Genomic DNA, 24,226 nt, shown 5'->3' on the forward strand with positions numbered 1-24,226 from the left:
GGGTATGATGGTGGAATAGGGGGCCGACATTGGGTATGATGTTGGAATAGGGGGCCGACATTGGGTATGATGGTGGAACAGGGTGCAGAGGGCGGTTATGATGATGGAATGGAGTGCATGGATGGAGAGGACGGGCATGATGGTGGAATGGAGTGCAGGGATGGAGAGGACGGGTATGATGGTGGAATGGGGTGCAGAGGACGGGTATGATGGTGGAATGGGGTGCAGAGGACGGGTATGATGGTGGGACGGGATGCAGAGGATGGGTATGATGGTGGAATGGGGTGCAGGGATGGAGAGGATGGGTATGATGGTGGAATAGGGTGCAGATGATGGGTATGATGGTGGATTGGGGTGCACGGTGTCGGTTCCCAGGCTCCGGGGTGCTTGGGGCACTTACTGTCTGAACATTCCCTCATGTCTTCTGCTGAACGGTTCAGCCTGGATGCCAGCTTGTCCCCAGCCATATTCTCCGTCCCCCGTCGCGCTCACCTCCCCGGCACCCATCATGTAATCGCACCGGCCCGGCTAGCCTCCAATCTCATCGATTTTTAATTTACTAAATCGAATCGTTGTTGCAGCTCTAGTTCACATTAAAAAAACAGGGTGCATATAGCCATATCACTGTGCCATCTTTTGTAGTTCACTTGGCCTCAAGCCTGCACATCGTACATGGTCATAGGCAAACCCATCTAAAGCCCAAAGTTTCTGCATGTGAAGATTTTGTAGTGTTTACTTACTAGTGGATTTACAAGCCTACATGTCAAACAATACAAAGTATGGAAGTCACAATAAAACCGATTGCGATTAACAAATATAATAGGATTTTTGTTCTCGCCGCAAAAACATATTCTTGGAGTCTGTTCAGGGGCGCCGAAAGGGCTAAACCTTCGGGTTATACTGTCACCTACCGGAGGTTTGGACACTGGTAATCAACAAAAGTAAATCCCTCCTACTACCAGCATGCCTCAGTTTTTTTAGCAAAGACACCCCAAGAGCATGATCAAAAACACAGAGGGAAGGAACGTATGTCCCGCAATGGACTCAAAGGAAAGGATTTTATGATTAGTTTGAAAATCCTTTTTATTTCTCATTCATGGAGGGACACAGGAAGTCCTAAACCTTTGGAACATGCAAAAGCAATCACACTGCGTCCATGAACCTGAATAATGGTCTAAGCCACCTAGAAATGGTGGGACGAGAACCCGGGAGGCCACTGTGAGGCCCTTTTTGAATGACAACATTGAAATGGATCTTTCTGAAAAAAGCAGTGACAGATATAAACTCACACCACCTGGACTACACCCAGACAGGAGGGAAATGTCCTTTAGATGAACTGGCGCTGAACAAAGGGACAGAAGAACTACCGACATCAAGAAGGAAGTCCTGGGCCTCAACGTCACCTTGTCCCTATGCAAGACCAAAAAGGGTTCTTTGCAATTTAAACCAGCCAGTTCAGAAACTCACTTTGAATAGGTGATAGCTTCAAGGAAATCCAGTTCATGGGTGAGAATAGAGAGAGGAATGTCGGTAATAAGATAAAACAGTGGCTTCTGAAGCACAGAGACAATCACATCCAAATCTCACAGGGGAATGGACAAGGACATGTGATACTCTCTGCAACAAGGTCCTAATCAAACAGTAAGTGGCCAAAGGTCTCTGAAACAGAAATGGAGAGTGCAGACACTTGCTCTTTGATGGATTACTGTTTAGATCCAAGTGTCGCTTCCTTGCTGGCAGGATTAGTTACAACTGACTTCATAGAATGTTTTCATCAGTGATGGAGCAGCAGCACTCTTATCTTGATAGTGAGAGAGCGACTCATGGTGCTAGGTGAGATTTTCCTCTAATCTGCTAAGTGATTTAGTCTCGGGGAATCTGTCACCAGCAAACAGTATTGCTAGTGTGACCTGGCCATAACACACATACACATTAACAAACATACATAGCACACAGACACAATACACAGACAATGCATTTGTACATAAGCATTCATTTATAAATAGAGACCGCAACCTTTCTGCAGTCTTCACTGATACAGGAGCCACTGTCAGCACTTCAGAGGCATTTAGCACTCTAACTGATAGCAGGTCCTGCAGAGAACAATGTGAGATCTGCTCTTCCAGTGTAAACTGTGGGACTTGATTGTCAGTGCCATTGCAGAGTTCTTTGATGTGATAACAGTAAAGAGGGTTCTGCTCCAGCTGTGACCCCATCACCACAACGCCCAAGGTGGTATCCACTTGCCAGTGTTGTTTCATTAAAGGAGAACTATGGGGTTAAGGCTTTTCCCCATAGTTCTCCTTAGGGTAACTAGCGTACTCCCGTCACCCTAGGCTCATACAGCTTGCGGTATACTGAGACGCCGCAGTATACCGCGAGCTGCTGCTCGCGGTATACTAAGATGCCGCAGCTGAAGCGGATCCTGACAATTTTATGTCTGGATCCGCCCAGCTGCATGACTGACAGCTGGCTCTGCCTATCTAGAGGCAGAGCCAGCTGTACCCAGAGATCGCCATGGAGGCACACAGCTAGATCCACGACATCAGGGAGACCCAGTAGAAATACAGCTCTACTGCCTCAACATCTTACTTTGGATAACGTCTCCTGGTGATTCTGGCTGGATGACTTGATGCCGTCTCTCTCTGTATGACCCTGAGGTCCCAGGGTGTGGGACCGCAGGGTCACCTCAGCAGAACCCTCCATACAGAACCCTCTTTTACAAGGAGACCGTAAGGGAGGTGGTGGGATCACCCGCCACCCACCCTCTCGATTTTCCAGGCATCTCCCCTACTCCGCAAACCAACCCTGCATGATCCATCTTCAGTGGGTCCCCTGATGAAGCCAGTGGCGAAACGCGTCGGGGCCTATTAAGCTAAGCCACGTTAAGGACAATACTACTTTTTCAAAAAATATACCTCATAGAATATGTGAATAGATCATGTTATGTATGAATACTTGTTGGATATTTAGAGTTATATATTGTATCAGTGAATATACAAACATATCCCATGCAGGGTTTTGTTTGAACCTATGAATGTATCATTTTTAATATTATTTAAAACGAAATACATTTTGATATTTTTAGTATATCTCTCTTGGACGGTCATTTACACCCCTCCACAAACCCTTATACCTCTCTTTCTTCTTGAAATCTCCCGATCTACTGAGCCGACCTCTGACAGTCTCATTGTCACGGGTCGGCTAGAACTATGAGGTGAGTGAAAAGCACTCACCTCATAGTTCTCCTTTTAAACAAGAGGTTTAGCACTGACATCTTTACAGCATATGTAGCTATTTCCACACCTCCTAACATTGGAACTTGAGAAAGGAAGACACCATGAGACTGAGAAGTAATGTGGAGTGCGTCAGAGCAAAAATGACCGTTGCTTAAGTGTGCTGGAAAAGTGGGTGTGGCTAAAAAATGGAAGGTAACAGCGTCTAAGTCTACCTACTGTACACATTATACACAGTCTGCAGTTCTCGTACCGACAACCTACTCCATAATTACTGTGCTATGAGAGTCACTTACATAAACCTAAACAATCTATAAAATAAACACATAAAAATCAAATCCACACAGAGAGCTAACACTTTGTCTAAGTCGACCTTAAAAAAAATGTAATTAAAAGAAAAATACTCAGCAATGAGCAACTGTTGAGAGAGAAAAAAAACACTTTGGTCAGGACTATGCATTATAAAAAATAGAGTATAGAGTGCAGGGGTGACATCTATGTCATGATATACATAGCATATAGAGTATAGAAGTTAGGACAATGCAACGTACAACATAGCATACAAGAACAGCAGTAAGGGTATACTGTATATCATAGGCCCTGGACAGTGGAAGGAAATAATGCCCTAGTGTCAGTTGTGGGGGAAAAAAGCCTGTAGTCAGTGGGTAGGTTGGGAGGAATGGCCTGTCCCTGGGAAGAAAAAATGCCTCATAAGTCAGTGGCAGGAAAAATGCCCAGTGTTGATAGTCAGGGGAAGAAAATGCCTGTCATCGGTGATAGGACCCTGCAAGGAATAGGAGCCTCCCTAAAACAGAGGAGGCTAAAATGTTTCAAAATCAAGGAGCAGCATCCATTGCAATGATTTAATCAGCATTGGAAACAGCTTTAAAAACTTTTGACATTAAAATCAGTATAATTATTCTTTACCCTTCATTTTCTTGTCCATTGTTTTGCTGATGGTTCAGCTTTGAAGTCAGCACTGTGAACCTTGGTCAATTATTAACAGACATTGCAAAAAGTCTTGCCTAAAATCGAAAGGTTTATTGAATGCTTTAGGACACGTGAGGAAAACATGGAATCATTCAGTTTTGTGCTGTTAGCTGTAGCTCAGTTCTTCTTTTATTCAGCAGAAGGTAAGATGTTTACATTTCTTAGACTGGTCCAAAAATGATTCCTGGAAAAGTTGTGTGTATGGATAGATAATGTTAGAACCTTCCACAATCTTCTATCTGACTAGAATTACTGCACAGTGGATACACATGGACTAAAAGGGTTGTTTACTCTTTTCCTTAAAGTGACACTAAACTCTTAAAAATGCATTCAAGTACTTTAAGTATTAACAAAAATGTATCTTATTTGTGTATCACTCGGCTGTAGATCTTCAAATCATCTCTGAATTTGTGCTGATGTGATGGACTACAAAATCATATCTAATTAGCTAATTTGTATTGAGATTGTAGTCTATCACGGGAGTGAGCTTGGAGTGGTGGCTACTTTACAACACACAGAGCTGCCATGGGCAACAAAAGTAGCCACCCTCCAGAAGGAAGGACAACTTCTGCAGCAATTCAGAGATGAGTTGAGGATCTACAGCTGAGTGATACACAAATAAGATACATTTTTGTTAATATTTAAGGTACTTGAATTCATTTTTAAGATTTAACTCCTGAGATTAGTGTAAAAAAAAAAAAAAATCATCTGTGGTTGGTCGCAGATTTATTTTAAGCATGTTCTGAAAGTGTCTATGGTCACTCTGGTAATCCCTTACATTGTCCAAATCTGATGCATTGCTTCTTTTTGTTGGACCACCTATGGCTGCCCAGAGAAAAAGTGCATCTCATGGTAAAACATTTTGGGGGTTATTTACTAAAGAGCCGAAGGATGTAGCCGAACGTTCAAGGTAATCCTTCGGCTCGCTTCGGCTGCGGCAAGGCTTCAGTTTGGCCATACCAAAGGGCTGCTGTATGCGCTATTCTCAATAGCATGTACAGCAGCCAAAGCACACAGCCAAGCCAAAGGCACATGCATCGGCTCGGCAAAGCACACAGCTGGAGCGGGAACACACAGTGATGTAGATCTATGTCAATCACGATGGCCGCAAACTCGCAGAAGGAAAAAAAACCCGAAGCTCGCCAACCCGTAACAGGTATTTTTGCACTTTCTGAACATATTTCAGTGGTATATTTAACAGACGAAAAGGGAAGGAAATAAGAGAAGTTCATTGTTCGGGTTTACATACACTTTATTGACAGTTGTATTGATACAACTTTGGTGTCCGTTTATGCTTATGGGTTATATTTACAGTATGTTAATAAAAGCTATGACTAATTTTTTCAAGGGACTCTATTGCTAGAGAAAGACAAGAGGTGTCTGCCCTGATCTAACAACAAAAATGTTATCTGGTTGCAAAACTCCAACCCAAGACTCAGCAAAATCAGTTATCAGACCTTAAAATACTTTTTTCAGCACCTGTATTTGCTAAAAATAGGGTCTCTCTTTTTTTCCTAGAAGAGTGCAGCCTTTAGTGCATTGAGTTTGGAAATTAATTAGTAACCGTTGGGCCTGAAATAGCAAGATATTTTTTTTTTTTTTCAAAAATGCAATTTTGTTGTACGCTTACTGTAGGTATGAATAATCATGTTCCTTGGGAATACTACAGCAAGGTCATTTATAAAAACAGGTCTCAACATTTTCTACCAATAAATGCAGCTTTTTAGTACACTTATTTTGTAAAATATTTTTAGTTCCTGGGAGTAAAACAGCAATGTACTTTATAAAGACATCTATTTTTTTCCCAAAGAAATGTTCTTTAGTTTTTTTTTCCTTACAAGTGGATTGAATGTTCTCATGTAATATGACATAATGGCCACTAGAGATGGAGCTAAAGGAGCATAGGAAATAAGTGTCTACTATCTATGCTTCTCAGCACCGTCTAGTGGCCATAATGTGACATTACATGAAAAAACATTAAAAAATACATCTCCTTGTATTGAAACAACTAAACAATATTCATGATGGCATATATCCCCACAAAACAAATGTTCTCAGATATTCACAGGGTGAACAGCCCTGCAAATAGTTTAGAAATAGACTCCTATGAGTGAAATTTACTAAGCAAGGAACAGACAGTATCTGGAGCAGTTGTGCATAGTATATAGGTCTGGTAGGAATATTAGGAGGGCCCCCCCCCCCCCCAAGTTAAAAAAAAAAAGTGCGTGAGGTTCCCCCCAAAAGCCATACTAGGCCCTTTAGGTCTGGTAGGAATGTTAATGGCGAACCCACCACTAAAAAAATGGGGGGAAGACTCCTACTAGAGCCGTGAACTGTGCACAGACCCGGCAGGGCAGGAAAGGGGGGGGGGGCAGTCGCCCCCCCTCCCTGTGCCTTACCAGGCCACGTGCCCCCGGCATTAGAGGGTGTTAGGATGGGGACAAGGGCCTCCTCCCCTCAACCCTGGCCCGGTGGTTTTGGGGGTCTGAGGGCAAGGGGGCTTACTTGCATTGGGGTACTCCCTGGAAAAGCACCCTCCCAATGCCGAGGGCATGTGGCCTGGAATCAGACCTATAGCTCTGCAGTCAGCAAAGTTCAAGCTTGCTGATTGGAGAGCTGTGGCTCTGACTAAGCAGGAGGCATGTCTGATCTCTGCAGAGAGACCACTACTTTTGCACAGAGCGCAGAATACTTGCCAGGGAACAGGCTGATTTATAATGGAAACCATCTGTAAGACATAGATACACCTGGAATATATTTACTTTAAACTGAAAATCAAAATTATTTGCACAAAATGCACAAAAATATGTGTGGAGGAGACCTTTAAATATAGTCTGACCCGGACACATTAATCAATAATACTGTACATTGTCATATACTAAAGTCCTTAGATGTAGTGACTGGGTTCGCTTTCTCAGGATTTTTCCTTTATATGCACCTGGTGATGCTGCAAGTAACACACATCCCGTCCTAGGGTGTCACCACTCACTTTCTGTACTGTATCTACTGAGATGCAGCCTTGCAGTCTTAGGAAAAGACATTTTAACTACAGAACACCCCCTCTTCTCAGCTCTGTAACATAAGGCCAGTGTTCTGTAGGTCACAAAGGTAACCTGTGCAAACCTAATAAGACATTACTAGCACCTAACAAAGCGGCATGGCTCTGAAATGTGCACAGCCCTTAGTCTGTTATATCATTAGATAATTTCACTTCACTAGTATAATTTCTGGACAGACATATTTACTTTCTAAGATCAACTGAAATGGATCTGCTAGTAGAATTGCGAGGTCGCTATGTGTATTTAGAAGTAAAAGGTTCCCTGAGAAAAAAGTCATTAAACTTTACTAATATTAAAATTGTATAATGTAACAGGTCGTATCTTATCTATGCAGCTGCTGATTTCTAAAATATTGTGATGTCACCACAGGGAACTTGTGTGACCTCCCCGAGACGGAGAACGCAGTGATCGCCCCCTACTATTACACATTCACAAATTTTTATTTCCCCATGAAAGAAGGGAAGACGCTGTCTGTAGCTTGTTCCGCTGGACATACTTTTCAGTCTGGTACGCAAGAAGAGAAAATCACCTGTACACCAGAAGGATGGGATCTTCCTGCCATATGTTTCAGTAAGTTCACAAGATGTGATACATCCTTATGTTTCGTTTTATGATTATTGTTAGAGGTGCACTCAAATCTAAATGTTGAAACCGAAAATAAAAATGTCAGGCGGAAACACAGGCCGAATTTTTTTTTCTAACCTTTTAAAATGTTATTTAAAAATTTTTCTTTTCTTAAACTTTTACATTTTTAAAATATTGTTTTTAATGTATTTATTTGTTTTTATTAAATATTTCAATTTTTTAACTTTCCTGCTGGGGGCACTGGGGGCTCTGGGGGAATATCAGGGGTCTAAACGGACTCCTGATATTTCCCTTCTAAAATAGAAAAAGAGATTGAGGGCACAGAGTACTCAATCTCTTTTTCTGCAGCGCCTGTTATAAATGAACAGGAATCCTCTATACTGAGTGCCCCTGTTTATTTATAACTTGTTGCCATTGTATGAGTTATTATCTACACCATCATGAATGATGCACAACAATTGCGGACGAAAGATGGCACTCCTGGCATTTTGCCCAAAGTGCCATTTTCGGACGATATGTTTCGGTGAATCCCTAATTATTATTGAATAATTATTTGTTGTATAGAATAGGATAGAGTTACAAGATTTATCCAGTCTAGGTGTTTACATGCACCGCACACATTTTTAAGTCTACCTGCTTAACAATAAGGTTCCACTGTTTCGTGTTAGGGTGCACTCCACCAGGTCTGTGAGTGCTTCTTGGACTTTTTGGCATCAAGCTTTTATCTGAGGCTGAACTGCAGTCAGCACAGTGGCTTTGTGGTTAGCACTTCTGCCTTATAGCGCTTGGGATCCCAAGTTCGAATCCTGATCAGGGCTCTATCTGCAATTAGTTTGCATGTTCTCTCTGTGCTTGCGTGGTTTTCCTCCCACACTCCATAGACATGCTGGAAGGTTAATTGGCTCCTGTCTGAATTGGTCCTGTATGCCTGTACAATAGAGAACTAGGTGTCTATACACCTTACGATAATCGTATGCAATCGACTTTTCATAGGACAATCGTAAGGTGTATAGGCACCTTTCGATTGTAAGTTCCTTCAGGGCAGGGGGCAATGTGAATGCACACTATGTAAAGTGCTTCATAAATTGTTGGGGATATATAAATACCTGTAATAAAGAAATAAATCTTCCAGGTTTGCAAGGTCACCACCTGGACCTCCGTTCACACGTTCTCTAAGTTTTACTAGGTGGATAATAAGCCATCTGCAGATGTGAGCTTTGGATGTAAAGTCCTTCAGGCAGCTAATTAAGCTGCAGGCTAGACAGATCGGAGATCCTGAAAGGTAGGGTATATCGCCACCTGCAGGAGTAGGACGCTAGGCACATAACAAAAAAGACTTAGACAGCCTAGGGGCGGCCCCTGCTGGTGGCCCAACCCCCCACCTGCTGACAAGTCTCCAGTTTTTTGCCATGGGATGTTAGCATTGTTGTTACTATGTTTTCCTTTCCTTAGTTGGACTGCTTTAAAATATACCAAACTCCTACTCCTGCCTGTTCACCAAACTAAGCATTATGGGAGTGGGTGGGGTTATACTTTTTGGGTCAGTGTTTTTTTTGTTTCCCAGTGTCCAATTCTTCCAAGTGTTTTTGACCCAGTGTTCTTGGATTCTGCTGATCATGTGTCCCTTTGGGGATCTCCAAGAAAAGAATTTTGCAGTGAGTACAAACATCCTGTTTTTCATGGCATTTGCCTTGTCATACTTAAAGTAACAGTGAACTCAGGAGTTAAACCTTAAAAATGCATTCAAGAACCTTAACTATTAACGAAAATATATCTTATTTGTGTATCGCTCGGCTGTAAATCCTCAAATCATCTCTAAATTGGTGCTGACCAATCCTGTCCCTCCTTCTGGGGGGTGGCTACTTTTGTCCCCCTTGCTCCTTGAGTGTGTTGTAAAGTAGCCACTCCCCTCATGGACTACAAACTCAATACAAATGAGTAAACTAAACATGAGATTGTAGTCCATCACAGGAGTGAGCTTGGAGCGGCGGCTACTTTACACCGCACACAGGGACCATGGGGAACAAATGTATCCACCTCCAGAAGGAAGGACAGTGTCAGCACCAATTCAGAGATGATTTGAGGATCTACAGCCGAGTGAGTCACAAATAAGATACATTTTTGTTAATAGTTAAGGAACTTGAATGCATTTTTAAGATTTAACTCCTGAGATTAGTGTCACTTTCATAGAATCGGATTTGACTTGGGTGAGTGGTTAACATAGATGGCCGACCACATGGACATAGTAAACAACCATGATCTACACCAGTGGTTCTCAACCTTTCTAGGGCCGGGACCCCTTGGTAACATTTGCCAAGTTGTGGTGACCCCCCAACCTTAAAATTTAGGAATGACGCGGCTGCTGCAGCGTGGCGGGAGAACTGACACTGTTGCGCTAGGAGAGGGCTGAGGAGGACTCTCACCTAGCACAGCAGAAATCACACAGCAACCCGCAGCTTGAGAACCGTCGGAATAAAAAAAAAAAAATCCTAGGAATGCGTAGCTAGATTCCTATTGGCTATTTCACTTTGCAATAGCCAATAGCAAACTAGCTATTGCACCCGCCCTCTGCTGCTGTCAATCAGTAGTGGGGACCTGATGGAGAACTTGCAAAGTGAAATAGCCAATAGGAATCTAGCTATGCATTCCTAGGGTGGTGGTTTTTTTTCTGACTTACGGCGGCCAAGGGAGAAAGTGTTTCTCTCCCAGGCGGCCGGGAGCCGCTATCTAATAGCAGGAGACTCCCGGGCGACCCCTGGCAGATCGTCATTCGACCCTCGAAGGGGTCCCGACCCACAAGTTGAGAACCGCTGATCTACACTAATCACTTGCTGCAGTGGAACCTCACATAAAAAACTGCATATGTTCATTAAGCCTATGGGTTATATTAACTGACATTGATAAATTACATTAAAAGTAACATTTCATATGTTGCTGTGTTCGGCAACTGCACTACTAAAATTATTATAAATAAAAAATAATATACATTCTATATTATTGTGTATTTGCAATATTATATATTATATTTTATGTGTAGTTGCAATATTTTGACCTAGACCATGCTTCATTAGTCTTTCTCCTTTGTTTATCTGATAGAAAAATGTATACAACCATCTCTGGTTAATGGGATTGTACATAATGGAAAGGACTACTACAAAACATCTGAGACAGCTCAGTATAGCTGCTTTGAAGGATTCACAACCAAAAGTGGTCAGAAAACGGAAGAGATTCAGTGTTCTTCTGGTTATTGGGACCCCACACCAGAATGTCATCAATTATCTGGTATAAATGTACCTTTTTCTCTTCCATAGCTTTATTTTCCTCTCCCCACAATAGCAAATGTCACATTCCACACAATTTTCTGTTGTTGCATAAGGATAGTAATGAATAACATGAAGTTGAAAAAAAGAATTGCTAGTAGAATGTCTCTTCTGAAGACATTCTACTCTTCTTTTTACCTAGAGTTCAGCTTTACGACCATGACACCAGCAATTTGTATATGGACATTCTCATGAACAGTACCCTGTACTGACAAATCATTATTCTAAGTTACATTTAACTTACTGATAGCTGCTAATCTATACCAACGAATGGGAAACAATCATTTTGAAAATCATTTATGGTGATCAGTGTCACATGTGGTTTGTTGGCAAACAAACCACAAGCTGCAGTTGTGCAATACAGAGTGTAAAACATATTTTTAAACGTTATAAAAATATTACAAACATTTGTAAAATAACCAAAAATATATATATATTTTCCATTTGTTAGCGTATAATAAAAACACGAGCAGCATATTTAATAAAATAGTATTAGATAGAGTTATTGTCAATTTAATCTCCTTGCACTTATTGCTGCTAATGTTTGTCTGGACACCAAGATTTCAATCACCTTTGGTTGTGAGGGGGTTAATAACTGCTGAGATAAAATCTCAGCCACATAAAGACTGCATTGGTTTCAAGCACTTAGGCCTGACTGATAGACTGGCATAAGTGAAGAACTGTAAGGTAAAAGCACTGTGCAGCACTTCTTAGTGGAAAGCCAAGCCTGTAGGTTACCAGTAAATAAGACTGTAAATATATCATTACAATATAGACATGACAACAATGTATTAAAACATTAACAAATATTGATCAGATGACTTATGTTAATGTTGATTATTTGTTTTCTAAAGGTGAATAGCTGTAGAGTTAGGCCCCATTCACACTGCCGGATGCACAGATCACTTCCTGATTGGACCAGTACAGTACGGATGTCACTGCTGTGACATCCGTGTCCGTCCAGTTTTTCCCCTGAAATGACTGGATCCCATGTTGGTCCATGGGGAATCAGATATATACTAACCTGTGTCCGTTTTCATCAGATTACCCCCAATCTGTCACGATAAGATCCGGCAAAACAGAACTCTGATCCATTTGGCCCAAGCCCAGGGCAACAGGGTGTAAATGAGCACCCGTCTGTTTAGATCTGGCTGCCCATAGACTTACATTGGCCATCAGATAGGGTCCGCCTGAAAAACTGACAGTTCGGACCACCCGTCTGAAAGGGGCATTAGGCTACCCACAAAAGTAATAATGTTATTGATCAGTATTTGAAGAGAAGATCACATCTTTAAGACATTGATTTTATCAGATGATCAATTCAGAATGTAAATGACCCAAACAAATTCAACCAAATCTACTTTTTTACCGCTCTGTAAAAATATAATTTTTGAGTAAAAAAAAAACATTTCCAACAATCAAATCTATGATCAAATTGATATCTAATTGTCGCGTATTACTGCTAGACACAGTATGACAACAGTACGGCTGGTATGTAGGAAAGATTTATTTTTTCTCATTCTTTGAGTACAATGTATTTAGACAGATGTGTAGCTCCGCCCCTTGATAATGGAATTTACACAACAACAAAGAGAAATGTTCCTATTAAGGAGATCGTACAATACCAATGTAATCCGGGATATTATACTGCCAGTGGAAGCATTGCTGATTGGGCTGAATGTCGCCGTCAAGGCTGGTCATCAACTCCACGCTGTACAAGTAAGTTTTTTATGATTGTTCATTACAGGGGTAGAAAACCTAATTACTCCAGCTGTTGTAGAAGTCCTATGAGGCTTTGTAAAGGTCCCCACACACCTTACGATAATCGTACGATAATCGCGGGAAATCCCGCGATCGTACGATTATGGTAAGGTGTGTGGAAGCCGTGCGACCTCTACTACTGTAAGGTCGCACGACTTTAAACTTGCGAAAATGTTTAAAAACCCGCCGAGCATCGTACGATGTTCGGCGGGTGTGTGGCATGTTCGTAAGATAAAAGCCGGACGGGCCGGTGTGCGCAAGCGCACACTGCCCGTTCGGCATTGCGGTAATCGGAAGCCCGCCCCTCAGGGGGCGTGGCTTGCGAGCATCGCAAGTACAATCTGCCTATGCAAGATAGGCAGATCGTACGTTTTTTTAAGTACCGTACAACCATCGCAAGACAAAAGTCTTGCGATGGTTGTAAGGTGTGTGCCCAGCCTAAGACTCTGACTCACAGATACAATTCCCAGAGGCGGCAACATGATGGGAGTTGCAGTTTCAGTTGGAGGCCCAAGGTTGCCTACTCCTGGTTTAACATATTGGAATGTTCTATTTTAGGGATGTAGAAAATGTTCCTTGAAAATGAAAACCGCTGACAGATTTTATAGACTGTTAGTATAAGGCTCACAACCTAATTTACTAAAGGAAACCCTCCATTTATAGACAATACATTTGCATGCAACTAATAGGCTAGCATATTGCTAATAGATATTTGAGAAATGTTAAGATCCTTGCATGTTTCCTACATGGAAAGGATTATGACTAAATGGGTGTTACCAGATCACTTTGGGATTTGTCTGTTTCCCCCGGAAGAACAAGTAGATCAGGGAGTAAATGACATTCACATCCTCCACAACTCACGCAGTACATCTCACTTAAAGCACATGTTAAGACAAACTAAAAAATATATCCAAAACACCCCTGCAGTACATGCATCTTTCCTCATGCTTTATAGACACTTCTTTATCTGCCAATTCACTCAGCTTTCGATTTCCTATTGTGGGCTGACAAGGCACGGTATTGTATGGAGTGGTGTCAGCCCTGCTCAGTTTTCTCTTGCTAAATTACTCAACTGCTCCCACTGTCTTCATCTCCAAAGCATGGACACTGATTGTAGTACTAAGACATGAACTAGGAGGGCTACAAGACTGTTAGGGCTCATTTACACTGGAATCGCCCCGCAGGTACAGCTCGGTGCTGCGCGCACGGCCGTATCTGGCGGCTCCTGGGAAGGACAAGTGCCGTGTGTGATTAGCACGCACCCCCTGTCCTTCTCTATGAGACTATGCGGCCATACGCCCCCCATACGCTCATCCATCCTGCACGTCCATGCGGGTGAGCGTACTCAGGATGGATCCTGTCTGAGCCGGGATACACACACCCGTACGGACCTGCACTTGAGGTGAGCGTAGGGGGCGTACGGCTGCGTACTCCCATAGAGAAGGATGGGGGCTGCGTACTAATCACACGCAGCACCTGTCCTTCCCGGGAGTCGCCCGATATGGCCGTGCGCGCAGCACCAAGCTGTAAGTGCCGGCCGGCAGAAATCATAGGGCACGGGACTGAACTGCATTTCTGACAAGATCAAAAGGTATTTTTTGCACTTATCAAACAGATATAATAAAATGTTTCTAATCGGTTATGTATGAGACCAAAGGGGATTAAAAAAGAGAACTTCATTGTTAGGGTGTACATACACTTTTACATTTATATACACGTAGTCTACAACAATAATGGCCAACCAAAGATAAGTCTACCACTGCTCCAAATGGCCTTCAGCAGGTTAGTAGGTATATGATCCCGCAGGCAATATACCCGAGATGTATCACACTGCTAGAAGGGTATCATGTTGCTAAACCCAGAGATGTTTCAAGGTACCAGGAGAAAGTGTCCCATTGTTGCCAGAAATGTTCTACGTGCTAGAGATGGCAACACATACATGTGCATAGCGCACTACACATGCTGGAATGTGTACCACGATTTCATTCCATTATAAACTTTTGAATGGGCATTGCTGCCAAACAGAGTACAAAGCGACAGAACACTGATAGGCAACCCAGTGCATTACCAAACAAAGAGCCAAAGAAAGTGTGCAGTTGGCCTGCAGGCAGCATGTTAAAAAAAACTGCTTCACACACATAAATTTGCCTATAAAAAAAAATTTAAACCAACTTCAGCCCCCCCTTCATTATTTATTTTAACTCTGCACTTTCCTTGTTCATTGGGTTTCTAAAAATGAAATAGTCAAATGTCCACCAATTACAGTGTTGTGCTACTGCAGACCACCACTCTGTGATCTTCTTTACTTACTTCATCAGGGGGCTGGTTGTCTCTTTCGTGTTTTTGCAGCTGGCCCCTGATGATGTGCAGTGGCACATGCACCATAGAGCACCTCATAGCCTCCTGGGATACTGACATCATGCATCTTTGGAGGCTTTAGGGTGGTTTAGGATGCATGTGCCGCAGGACGCATTGAATTGTCTCCTTGCAAGAATCCTGGAAGTGACTGGAGGGGCCCCAAGAGAGGTATTTGGGGGGAAAGAAAAATAAATACTGTATCCAATAATGAGAGAAGGAGATAGGAGGGCAATTTGGTAATGTAGATGGGGAAAGTAAAGGTCTGCTTTAATGTGTTAGTGTATAGTTGTTATAATGGACTGAATTACCCTCCAGGTGCCTAAATATTACACAAGTGGTGAAAGCTTGATTCTTATTCAAGGGTTTACTTTTACTGTCTTTCCCTGCTGGTTTACATATAATGTAATATAGTATAAGAAGAATCCAATATACTTGCTTTTTGATCTTTAGAAGTTTCCTGCACAATCAGCTGGTCTCATAAGCACTGGTCCTGACTTCTTGTTTTAGGGTGGCTCCTTTTTCCTTGCAGGGTCCTATGAAGCCACTCTTGTGTGAGCTTGTAAGCTGTCTCCACAAACACAGAGGCAAAGCAAGGCAAGCCTCTCTGTTCCTCCCTGATCTCCACTCCTTCTTCCTCTTTCCTCTTTCCTCTTCCCTTCTACATATTGGTAGATGGACAGCTGCTGGAGGCTGCTCTGTCCCTTATGATGTTGTACTGGACAGGAAGTTCAGGGAAGCTGAGCTGAAGCCAGCTGTTTGGAAACTTGGTGACTGTAAATGCTTGGGGAAAAATGTAAAGAAATACTTTGCTGGGCAATGTATATTTGTATGGTCTGGATTCATTATTGACAAAAAGTTTGAGCATTTAATACTACTTTAACATTATAGTTCTTTATGTCATCCACATGAAAGCAGCAATACATTGTATCATTTATTTTAAATATGTGCTTTGATTTAGAATCATCCTGTGGAAAGTTGGCAAATGTGAAAAATGGGGGTCATCACCCGGTAAAAGCCTTATATGCAGACAGGGATGTGGTACAATTCTTCTGTAAGGAAAATTATTCAGTTAAAGGCTCTGCATTAATTCAATGCTATTCTTATGGATGGGACCCCGAGCCACCTACTTGTGAAGGTCAGTAACATTTGTTGTTAAGTAAAACGGCCATCAAGTCAGTAAATTCAGAGATATCCAAATTAGGTAGCTTAATAAAATACAATGATATAACTGGATTTCAACCGCAAAAAACAAACCATTGCTGATAAAGGTCATTTAGACATGTATTTGTTATATTTGCTTCCAAATTTGACCATTGTAATACTTCTAATGTGTCCTGTGGGATGTTAACATTTGGCTTTAGATCTAGTCCTTTAGTGTATTTTTCAGACATGTCCGTATAATACATTGCCTGACCTGATCATGTAGGTAATGAAATCTTAAAGCTGAAACATTTACAGGGTTATTCACAAAAGGGTGAAGAGTTTGGAGAAGGCAGGAGAAGTGAACAATCTAGGACAACATAGCTGATTTGGAAAAATTCTCCAATTCAGCTCACTTTGTAGTTCAGCTATGTTGTCCTAGATTGTTCACTTCTCCTGCCGTCTCCAAACTCTTCACCCTTTTGTGAATAGCCTTGTTAGAAAGAGGAGTCCCATTTATTTGCTGCCAGCCTTAAGACAACATGTAGATATTCCACCAGCACCGCACACCTGACTGATGGACCCCTTGTTTAGTGTGAAGTAAACTGAAGTAACTTTGCAGATGGCGCCGCAATAATCCAAGAAGTAAATATTTCACCAGCACACCAATGATCTTCATCCAATAACACATTTACTGACGTTCATGCAAAGTGTCAGAGAAAGCGACATTTCGAGACTGCCCAGGGTCCCTTCATCAGGCATAATAAAATAAAAGATTATGCCTGATGAAGGGACCCTGTGTGGTTTTAAAAAGCTGCTTTCCCTGACACTATGATTAACCATCAATAAAGATGTCATTGGATAAAGATCCTTGCCTTAAGACAAGGACACATGCTCCTAACCTTTTTCTGTAATGTTTGATGCAAGTAGGAGCTCCTATGTAAACTGTATACTGGTCGTTGGCAAGAAGAGCGTGTACATACTAATATAATTAAACACAGAGAAAAATTGTCAGTCATTAGTCCAGTTAATTTAAAAGAAATATGTTTGGGTCAACAACAGCAGACTGAAACCCAGAAGTTCCTTGTATCTCCCCACCAGAATCCTTAATCTTTAACTCCTTCCATGGACATATTTATTATGGCTTATGTTATTATGCCCCATTTTCAAGCTGAATACTTCAGGACACATAATGAGGTCTATTTGAACCTAAAACATGTTGTTAAATTGTGACGGTAGTCAGGCATGGGAAGCCAAGGGTAAAGTACAGAAGGAAATGATTGTTACCCAGAGTAAGTTGGTATTAAAATGATCAGAATATTCATTGGACTCCCTAGAGAGCTATATAATTTCTGAAATTAGTTCAATCATTGTTACTGCAGATATATGTGTTTGACTCTGTTTTACTCAGTATAATATGACTGATATTTTTCGAACAGCTGGAATTTTGTATTTTTTTTCATATTTGTGCATGTAAAGGTCAGTTATTTTCACAGACATTGCTAGGAGGACCACTGGGCATACAGAATTATGGATAGTATCATATAATTGTGAAGCTTTAAAATGTACATGGCTCTTTGCTTCTGCAACAGAGTTCAAACTCTGTTTGTCTGTCTGTACATTTAATGTGTATTTGTGAAAAATGTGAAAACTGTTTAGCTATCTGAAACAGAAAAAGGAGCAGGCCAATGGTATTGGAAGAGATACGTTTACAAACTCTGAAACAAGTTTGTCAAAATCAAATGAGGCACTGAACCAAACTGAGTGAATTGAATCTTCAGCGGTCCACACCTAGTTAATTCCAGACAAAAGTTATAAGACTTGTATTAAGTATTATTTTATTAAGTATTATTTTATTAAGTATTTAGCTGCAAAAAATTACAGGAATTGTAGCCTTTGCTAACTGGAGAACACTTGGGCTGGGTTCACACCTAGGCGTATTGCAAAAGCGCGTCTGTCGCGCGTTTTTTTTTACCGCGATTCGCGGTAAAAAAGTCGCGCGACCCCAAAGGCTGCTTGGCTGTATCCCAATGGAAAACGCCCTACAAAGCGGCCCAAAGTAGTCCCGGGACCTTTTCAGGCGTGGGCCGTTTTGTAGGGCGTTAGGGACGGGCGGAAATACGCCTAGGTGGGAACGAGGGCATTGACTACAATGCTATTTATTTTTTTGACCGTATCCCCACCAGAATCCTTAATCTTTAACTCCTTCCATGGACATATTTATTATGGCTTATGTTATTATGCCCCATTTTCAAGCTGAATACTTCAGGACACATAATGAGGTCTATTTGAACCTAAAACATGTTGTTAAATTGTGACGGTAGTCAGGCATGGGAAGCCAAGGGTAAAGTACAGAAGGAAATGATTGTTACCCAGAGTAAGTTGGTATTAAAATGATCAGAATATTCATTGGACTCCCTAGAGAGCTATATAATTTCTGAAATTAGTTCAATCATTGTTACTGCAGATATATGTGTTTGACTCTGTTTTACTCAGTATAATATGACTGATATTTTTCGAACAGCTGGAATTTTGTATTTTTTTTCATATTTGTGCATGTAAAGGTCAGTTATTTTCACAGACATTGCTAGGAGGACCACTGGGCATACAGAATTATGGATAGTATCATATAATTGTGAAGCTTTAAAATGTACATGGCTCTTTGCTTCTGCAACAGAGTTCAAACTCTGTTTGTCTGTCTGTACATTTAATGTGTATTTGTGAAAAATGTGAAAACTGTTTAGCTATCTGAAACAGAAAAAGGAGCAGGCCAATGGTATTGGAAGAGATACGTTTACAAACTCTGAAACAAGTTTGTCAAAATCAAATGAGGCACTGAACCAAACTGAGTGAATTGAATCTTCAGCGGTCCACACCTAGTTAATTCCAGACAAAAGTTATAAGACTTGTATTAAGTATTATTTTATTAAGTATTATTTTATTAAGTATTTAGCTGCAAAAAATTACAGGAATTGTAGCCTTTGCTAACTGGAGAACACTTGGGCTGGGTTCACACCTAGGCGTATTGCAAAAGCGCGTCTGTCGCGCGTTTTTTTTTACCGCGATTCGCGGTAAAAAAGTCGCGCGACCCCAAAGGCTGCTTGGCTGTATCCCAATGGAAAACGCCCTACAAAACGGCCCAAAGTAGTCCCGGGACCTTTTCAGGCGTGGGCCGTTTTGTAGGGCGTTAGGGACGGGCGGAAATACGCCTAGGTGGGAACGAGGGCATTGACTACAATGCTATTTATTTTTTTGACCGTTTTGTAGCGCGTTCGTCGAGCGTAGGACGCGCTACAAAACGGTCAGGTGTGAACGCAGCCTTGGGGTTGTTACTGTATTTATTTTAGACCTTTAAACTAGTTGAGAGCAGCAAAGAAGGGATGGGATGGCTTCATAAGGACCAAAAGTCTCCAGTTTAGGGGCTTGTGTTCGCCTTTAGGTGCATTCTGCTTGGATTTTAGATCATATTGAGGTGTTTCTGAGATCATTCAGAGTTCACTGACAGGGGCATTTGAACTGCAGCTGACCTTCTGACCAGCAGTTGACCTACTTGTAAGCTGCATCTGATTTAAGGTGCTTTTGCATTTCCTTTTTACTTGACACGATGAGAGAAGCAAGTTCTGCTATGAACAAAAATCCTGTTGACACAAGCCCTAACATACCTGCTCTACAATATTTTTCTGTGCATTCTTAAAAATGTACTCTCTTTTCACCGTATATACTGGTGATTTTAGTTACCAAATCCCATCTGGGATTAATGGAAAGCAATGGCTTTTAATGTCCTAAAACTATCCTATCAGAGCTTCAATGTATGCATGGAAATTGATCTACTAGAAGCTATTCACTTTGAAAGACAAAACTGTGTTTATGTTCAATAACCAATAACGGAAATGAAAAAACAGCATTTTTTTCTAGCACATGATTGGTTGATTGAGGCAAAAATAGCTTTATCTTATTTACCAAGATTAGTGAAATAAACAGTTTCTATTGCCTTAGTAAATCCACCTCAGAGAGTTGTTATGGATCATTTTTAATGAAAACATGGTCTATTTACAACAGAAAGAAAGAACAGATGCCCACCACCACCCAGACCAACCCATAGCATCCTGCTCAACAACTCATCATTACATCGCACTGGAGACAATGTACATTATGAATGTAATGATAACTACAAGCTAATTGGCACTGAGCAAATCCATTGTGAGAATGGTCAGTGGACAACTCCACCTACTTGTATTGGTGAGTAATCAGCTATCACTGTGATTTCTTTAAAGGAGATTTTGAACTCAGGTGGCAATCCCCTCACTGCTTGAAACACAAAGGGGTCCCAACCTTCCATCTTGTGTTCAGAGTCAAAATTCCATATATAAAAAAGCCCTCTGTCTTCCACCACCCCAAGCTTCCCTTCTCATAGTGAGTGAGTCCCCTTTCACACCTAGGCATTTGTCGCTCAAAGGTAAGCCCAACAAAACGCACAAGACAAGGAATCCCATTAATTTCTATGGCCCCTGTCCAAACCTGTGTGTTTTGTTGCAAGCAGAAAAACGACACAGTCACTGAAAAAAGTACATGAGCTTCTTTTTGGCAGTTTTGATCCCATGGACTTTAATGGGAAACTTTGTGCGTCAAAGCGTTCAGGTGGGAACATTGACCATATAAATAAATGGGATTCCTTGTCTTGAGCATTTTGTTGCGCTTAGATTTGAATGACAAAATGCCTAGTTGTGAATGGAGCCTTAAGCTGGCCATACAGCAGTAGAATTTTGTTCTAAACAAGGAAGGAGTAGGATGAGATTTTTTTTCCCGAACAAATGAAACTCTAACAGTGACTGTGGTATTGGTTTGAAAACTCCATTAATTTTCAAAATAGAATGGTAAAATAAAACGGAAATTCAAACAACGTTCTACAAGTCTCTGATGGCATTGCCAAATGTTTTGATTTTTCATATGTAAATCTACCAGTATATTGGCAGCTTTAGCCTCCAAAACATATTGGATGTAGATTTACTGCCCAGCCTACCTAGTCCCAGACACTGGTATGCAGTGCATGGTTCTTAGTCCTGCTTTTACACCCATGCTGGTATAAACACTGCCCTCCCCTGGCCAGGTCTGACAGTAAGCCTGCGTATCAGGTATCATTTGTAAAGATAAATATGGAGAGAAGGTTGTGGGTTGTGTTCAGTTTTGTTTTCTTCTTTCAGAACTCAAAGAAAAGATAAAATGTGATAAACCTCCATCAACCAATAATGGAACAACTTTGATGGAAAAAGAGGTTTATTACAGTGGTGATTCTGTATTCTACAAATGTATTGATGGCTATGAATTGCAAGGATCTAATAAAATCATATGTAAGAAGGGCAAGTGGACAGAGCCTCCTAAATGCAAGGGTAAGTCAGCCTAAAGCTGCAGTATTACTAGAAAGAGTGTGCCTCAAAACTAAACTATGAGCTGATCACACCCCTCACACCTTATACATCTATATTTAAATTCCAGCTCTTCAAAATTCACCTTGCAGTGGGACTCCCCCTGAATTACATGTGTTAAATGCTTGTTTTGTCTAAGGGATGATAAATAAGGTGTAATTCCTACCGTGTTCCTAGCTACCCTGGCAGTCTATGCTTTTCTCCTCTCTCCAATACTCCCTGGATGTGGGTGAGCCCTCCGCGCCATAACCTCTGGTCCTGCATTATAGGAGATGATGTGGGAGAGGGGTAGTCAACTGACCAGTGAGGAGGAACAGCTTAGTGGAATTGGTTGTACAGAAGGAAGGAATCATGCAGGAACAAGGAATAAGGTAAGTATCATAGTTGCACAGTAAATAAGGTTGAAAAAAGACACAGGTCCATCAGGGTGAATGCGTGTGTGTGTGTGTGTGTGTGTGTATTTGATACAGAGGAAGGCAAACAAAACCCTACAAGCATAGGCCAACTTGCTGCAAGGGGGTAAATACAAATAATTCCTGACCCCATACTGGCGAATGAATAAATCACTGGATCAATCTCCTATCAAATTTAAGAATTCACATAGCCCCGTATGTCATGCTGACTGAGGAAGGTATCTAAACCTTTTTGAATTTATCAACACTCTCAGTTATTACTACTTCCTGGGGAAGAGAGTTCCACATTCTCACTTCCCTAACAGTTGAAGTAGAATTAAACACTCCTTTTTTTGCATATATCTCCTGCTAGCCAGCAGGAGATATATGCAAAAACATTTTTTAAAAATTAAAATGTTACATAAAAGGTAAAAACTTACCTCTGTCTCCGCCGCTCACTCCCGGATGTAGATCTGCAGCTTCTCAAGCATATGGGAGGATAAGGGCGGGTGCATGAACCGACAACGTGGGACATGAGTAGTCTGCACTGGATCAGAGACCGGCTGGAGGGACTGGTGAATACGAGTGTAGGGAAGAAGATGATGGGATCAAGAGGCATCATTTAATGTAAGTCCTTAAAGCAGCATAGGAGGGGGGTTTGGGGGATATTCGTGAGTTTAATTTCACTTTTAAGGAACCTAAGTTCAAGATTAAACCTGTTTTCACCCATTCTAAAATTGTGGCCACATTTCTAATTCAGGGTACTTTTTACAGTTTATATAATCACCTTTGATACATTCATACATAGGGGTCAATTCACAAAGCTCAGCGTTATGAGAGTAGAAGTTAATTTATCTATCCTTATTTTACCAACAGTAAGCACCTCTTCTCTAGAGTCAATAAATGTAATCCTGTATTCATTTTGTTTCCCTTCTCTGAACTCTAACTCATGGAAATTCTTTGAGTGAATTGGTGACCAAAACTGAACTGCATATTCAAGACCTACCCAGTGTTTTTAAAGGGGTAGAATTATGGATTTATCTCTTGAATATGTGGCCTTTTTAATACAAGAGAGTATCTGCCAGCTCTGTTAGCTGCAGATTGGCATTGCATGCTGTTGCTAGGTCTTTGTTTAACAAGGACCCCCAAATATTTTTCCATCACAGATTCACCTAGAGGAGCACCTCCCAAAGAGTATGTTGCAAGCATATTTTTAGTGCATAACTTCAAATTTTTCAATATTGAATCTCGTCTGCAATGTTGGTGCAATGTAGGTGCTCACCCCCCTATTTTACAGGTTGTGCCAAATTTATTTCCCTGCATAACATGGTATCATCAGCCAAAAATGTAAACTCCTAATCCCAACCTCAATATCATTAATACACAAGCTAAACAGCATTTCTCCCAACACAGAGCCCTGGGTCGCTTCATTCACAACCGTAGTCCATTTAGAAAATGAACCATTGATCATTACTCTCTGGGCTCGCTCCTCCAACCAGTTTTCTATCAATGTACTGACATCTTCTACTGCAATATATTTTGTACATTAAAAGTTTAGGAGGTACCGTTTGGAATGCCTTCAAACTCACCTCTTCATAGAATTATAGAAAGTTGGTGTGATAAGAACAGTCTATCATGCTGGTTTTTACTCATGCTACCATTCTAACAAACTCTTGAATATAGTCCCTTACCAGCCCATCAAATATTTTACATAATGATGTTAAACCTTTTTCATCCCCCTCTAAACTAAATGAGAAATTACCCATTGCAGTGCAGGGAGTCCATTTTTGTTTATAGCTGGAGTTCAGCTTTAATCCCTCTGGCTCCACCAAGCTCTTCAGCATCCCAAAACATAAAGTTAATCTGCAAGTCTATTGGACTTTTGTCAGATAATTGTTTTCAAATGATTTTGGCCTGGGTTCAATAGCATGTAATACAAAACACAAAAATTCCCCAGCCTCA

At 41.3% G+C, this 24,226-nt stretch overlaps 1 protein-coding gene across 1 annotated transcript in view; it reads left to right on the forward strand.

Annotated features, from left to right (window-relative positions):
• The first annotated feature begins 5,327 nt into the window (after positions 1-5,327).
• The window catches only part of F13B (coagulation factor XIII B chain), a 28,504-nt gene continuing 9,605 nt past the window's right edge, over positions 5,328-24,226 (forward strand). Inside the window, exons 1-7 of the mRNA XM_018568989.1 lie at positions 5,328-5,382; positions 7,655-7,855; positions 10,967-11,152; positions 12,733-12,909; positions 16,268-16,444; positions 20,509-20,688; positions 21,651-21,836. Of these exons, the coding sequence (XP_018424491.1) occupies positions 5,328-5,382; positions 7,655-7,855; positions 10,967-11,152; positions 12,733-12,909; positions 16,268-16,444; positions 20,509-20,688; positions 21,651-21,836 (1,162 nt within the window). The remainder of the gene's footprint in view (positions 5,383-7,654; positions 7,856-10,966; positions 11,153-12,732; positions 12,910-16,267; positions 16,445-20,508; positions 20,689-21,650; positions 21,837-24,226) is intronic.

This window comes from Nanorana parkeri, unplaced genomic scaffold (assembly GCF_000935625.1).
Source record: "Nanorana parkeri isolate BGI_ZX_2015 unplaced genomic scaffold, ASM93562v1 scaffold1271, whole genome shotgun sequence".
Lineage (NCBI taxonomy): Eukaryota > Metazoa > Chordata > Amphibia > Anura > Dicroglossidae > Nanorana > Nanorana parkeri.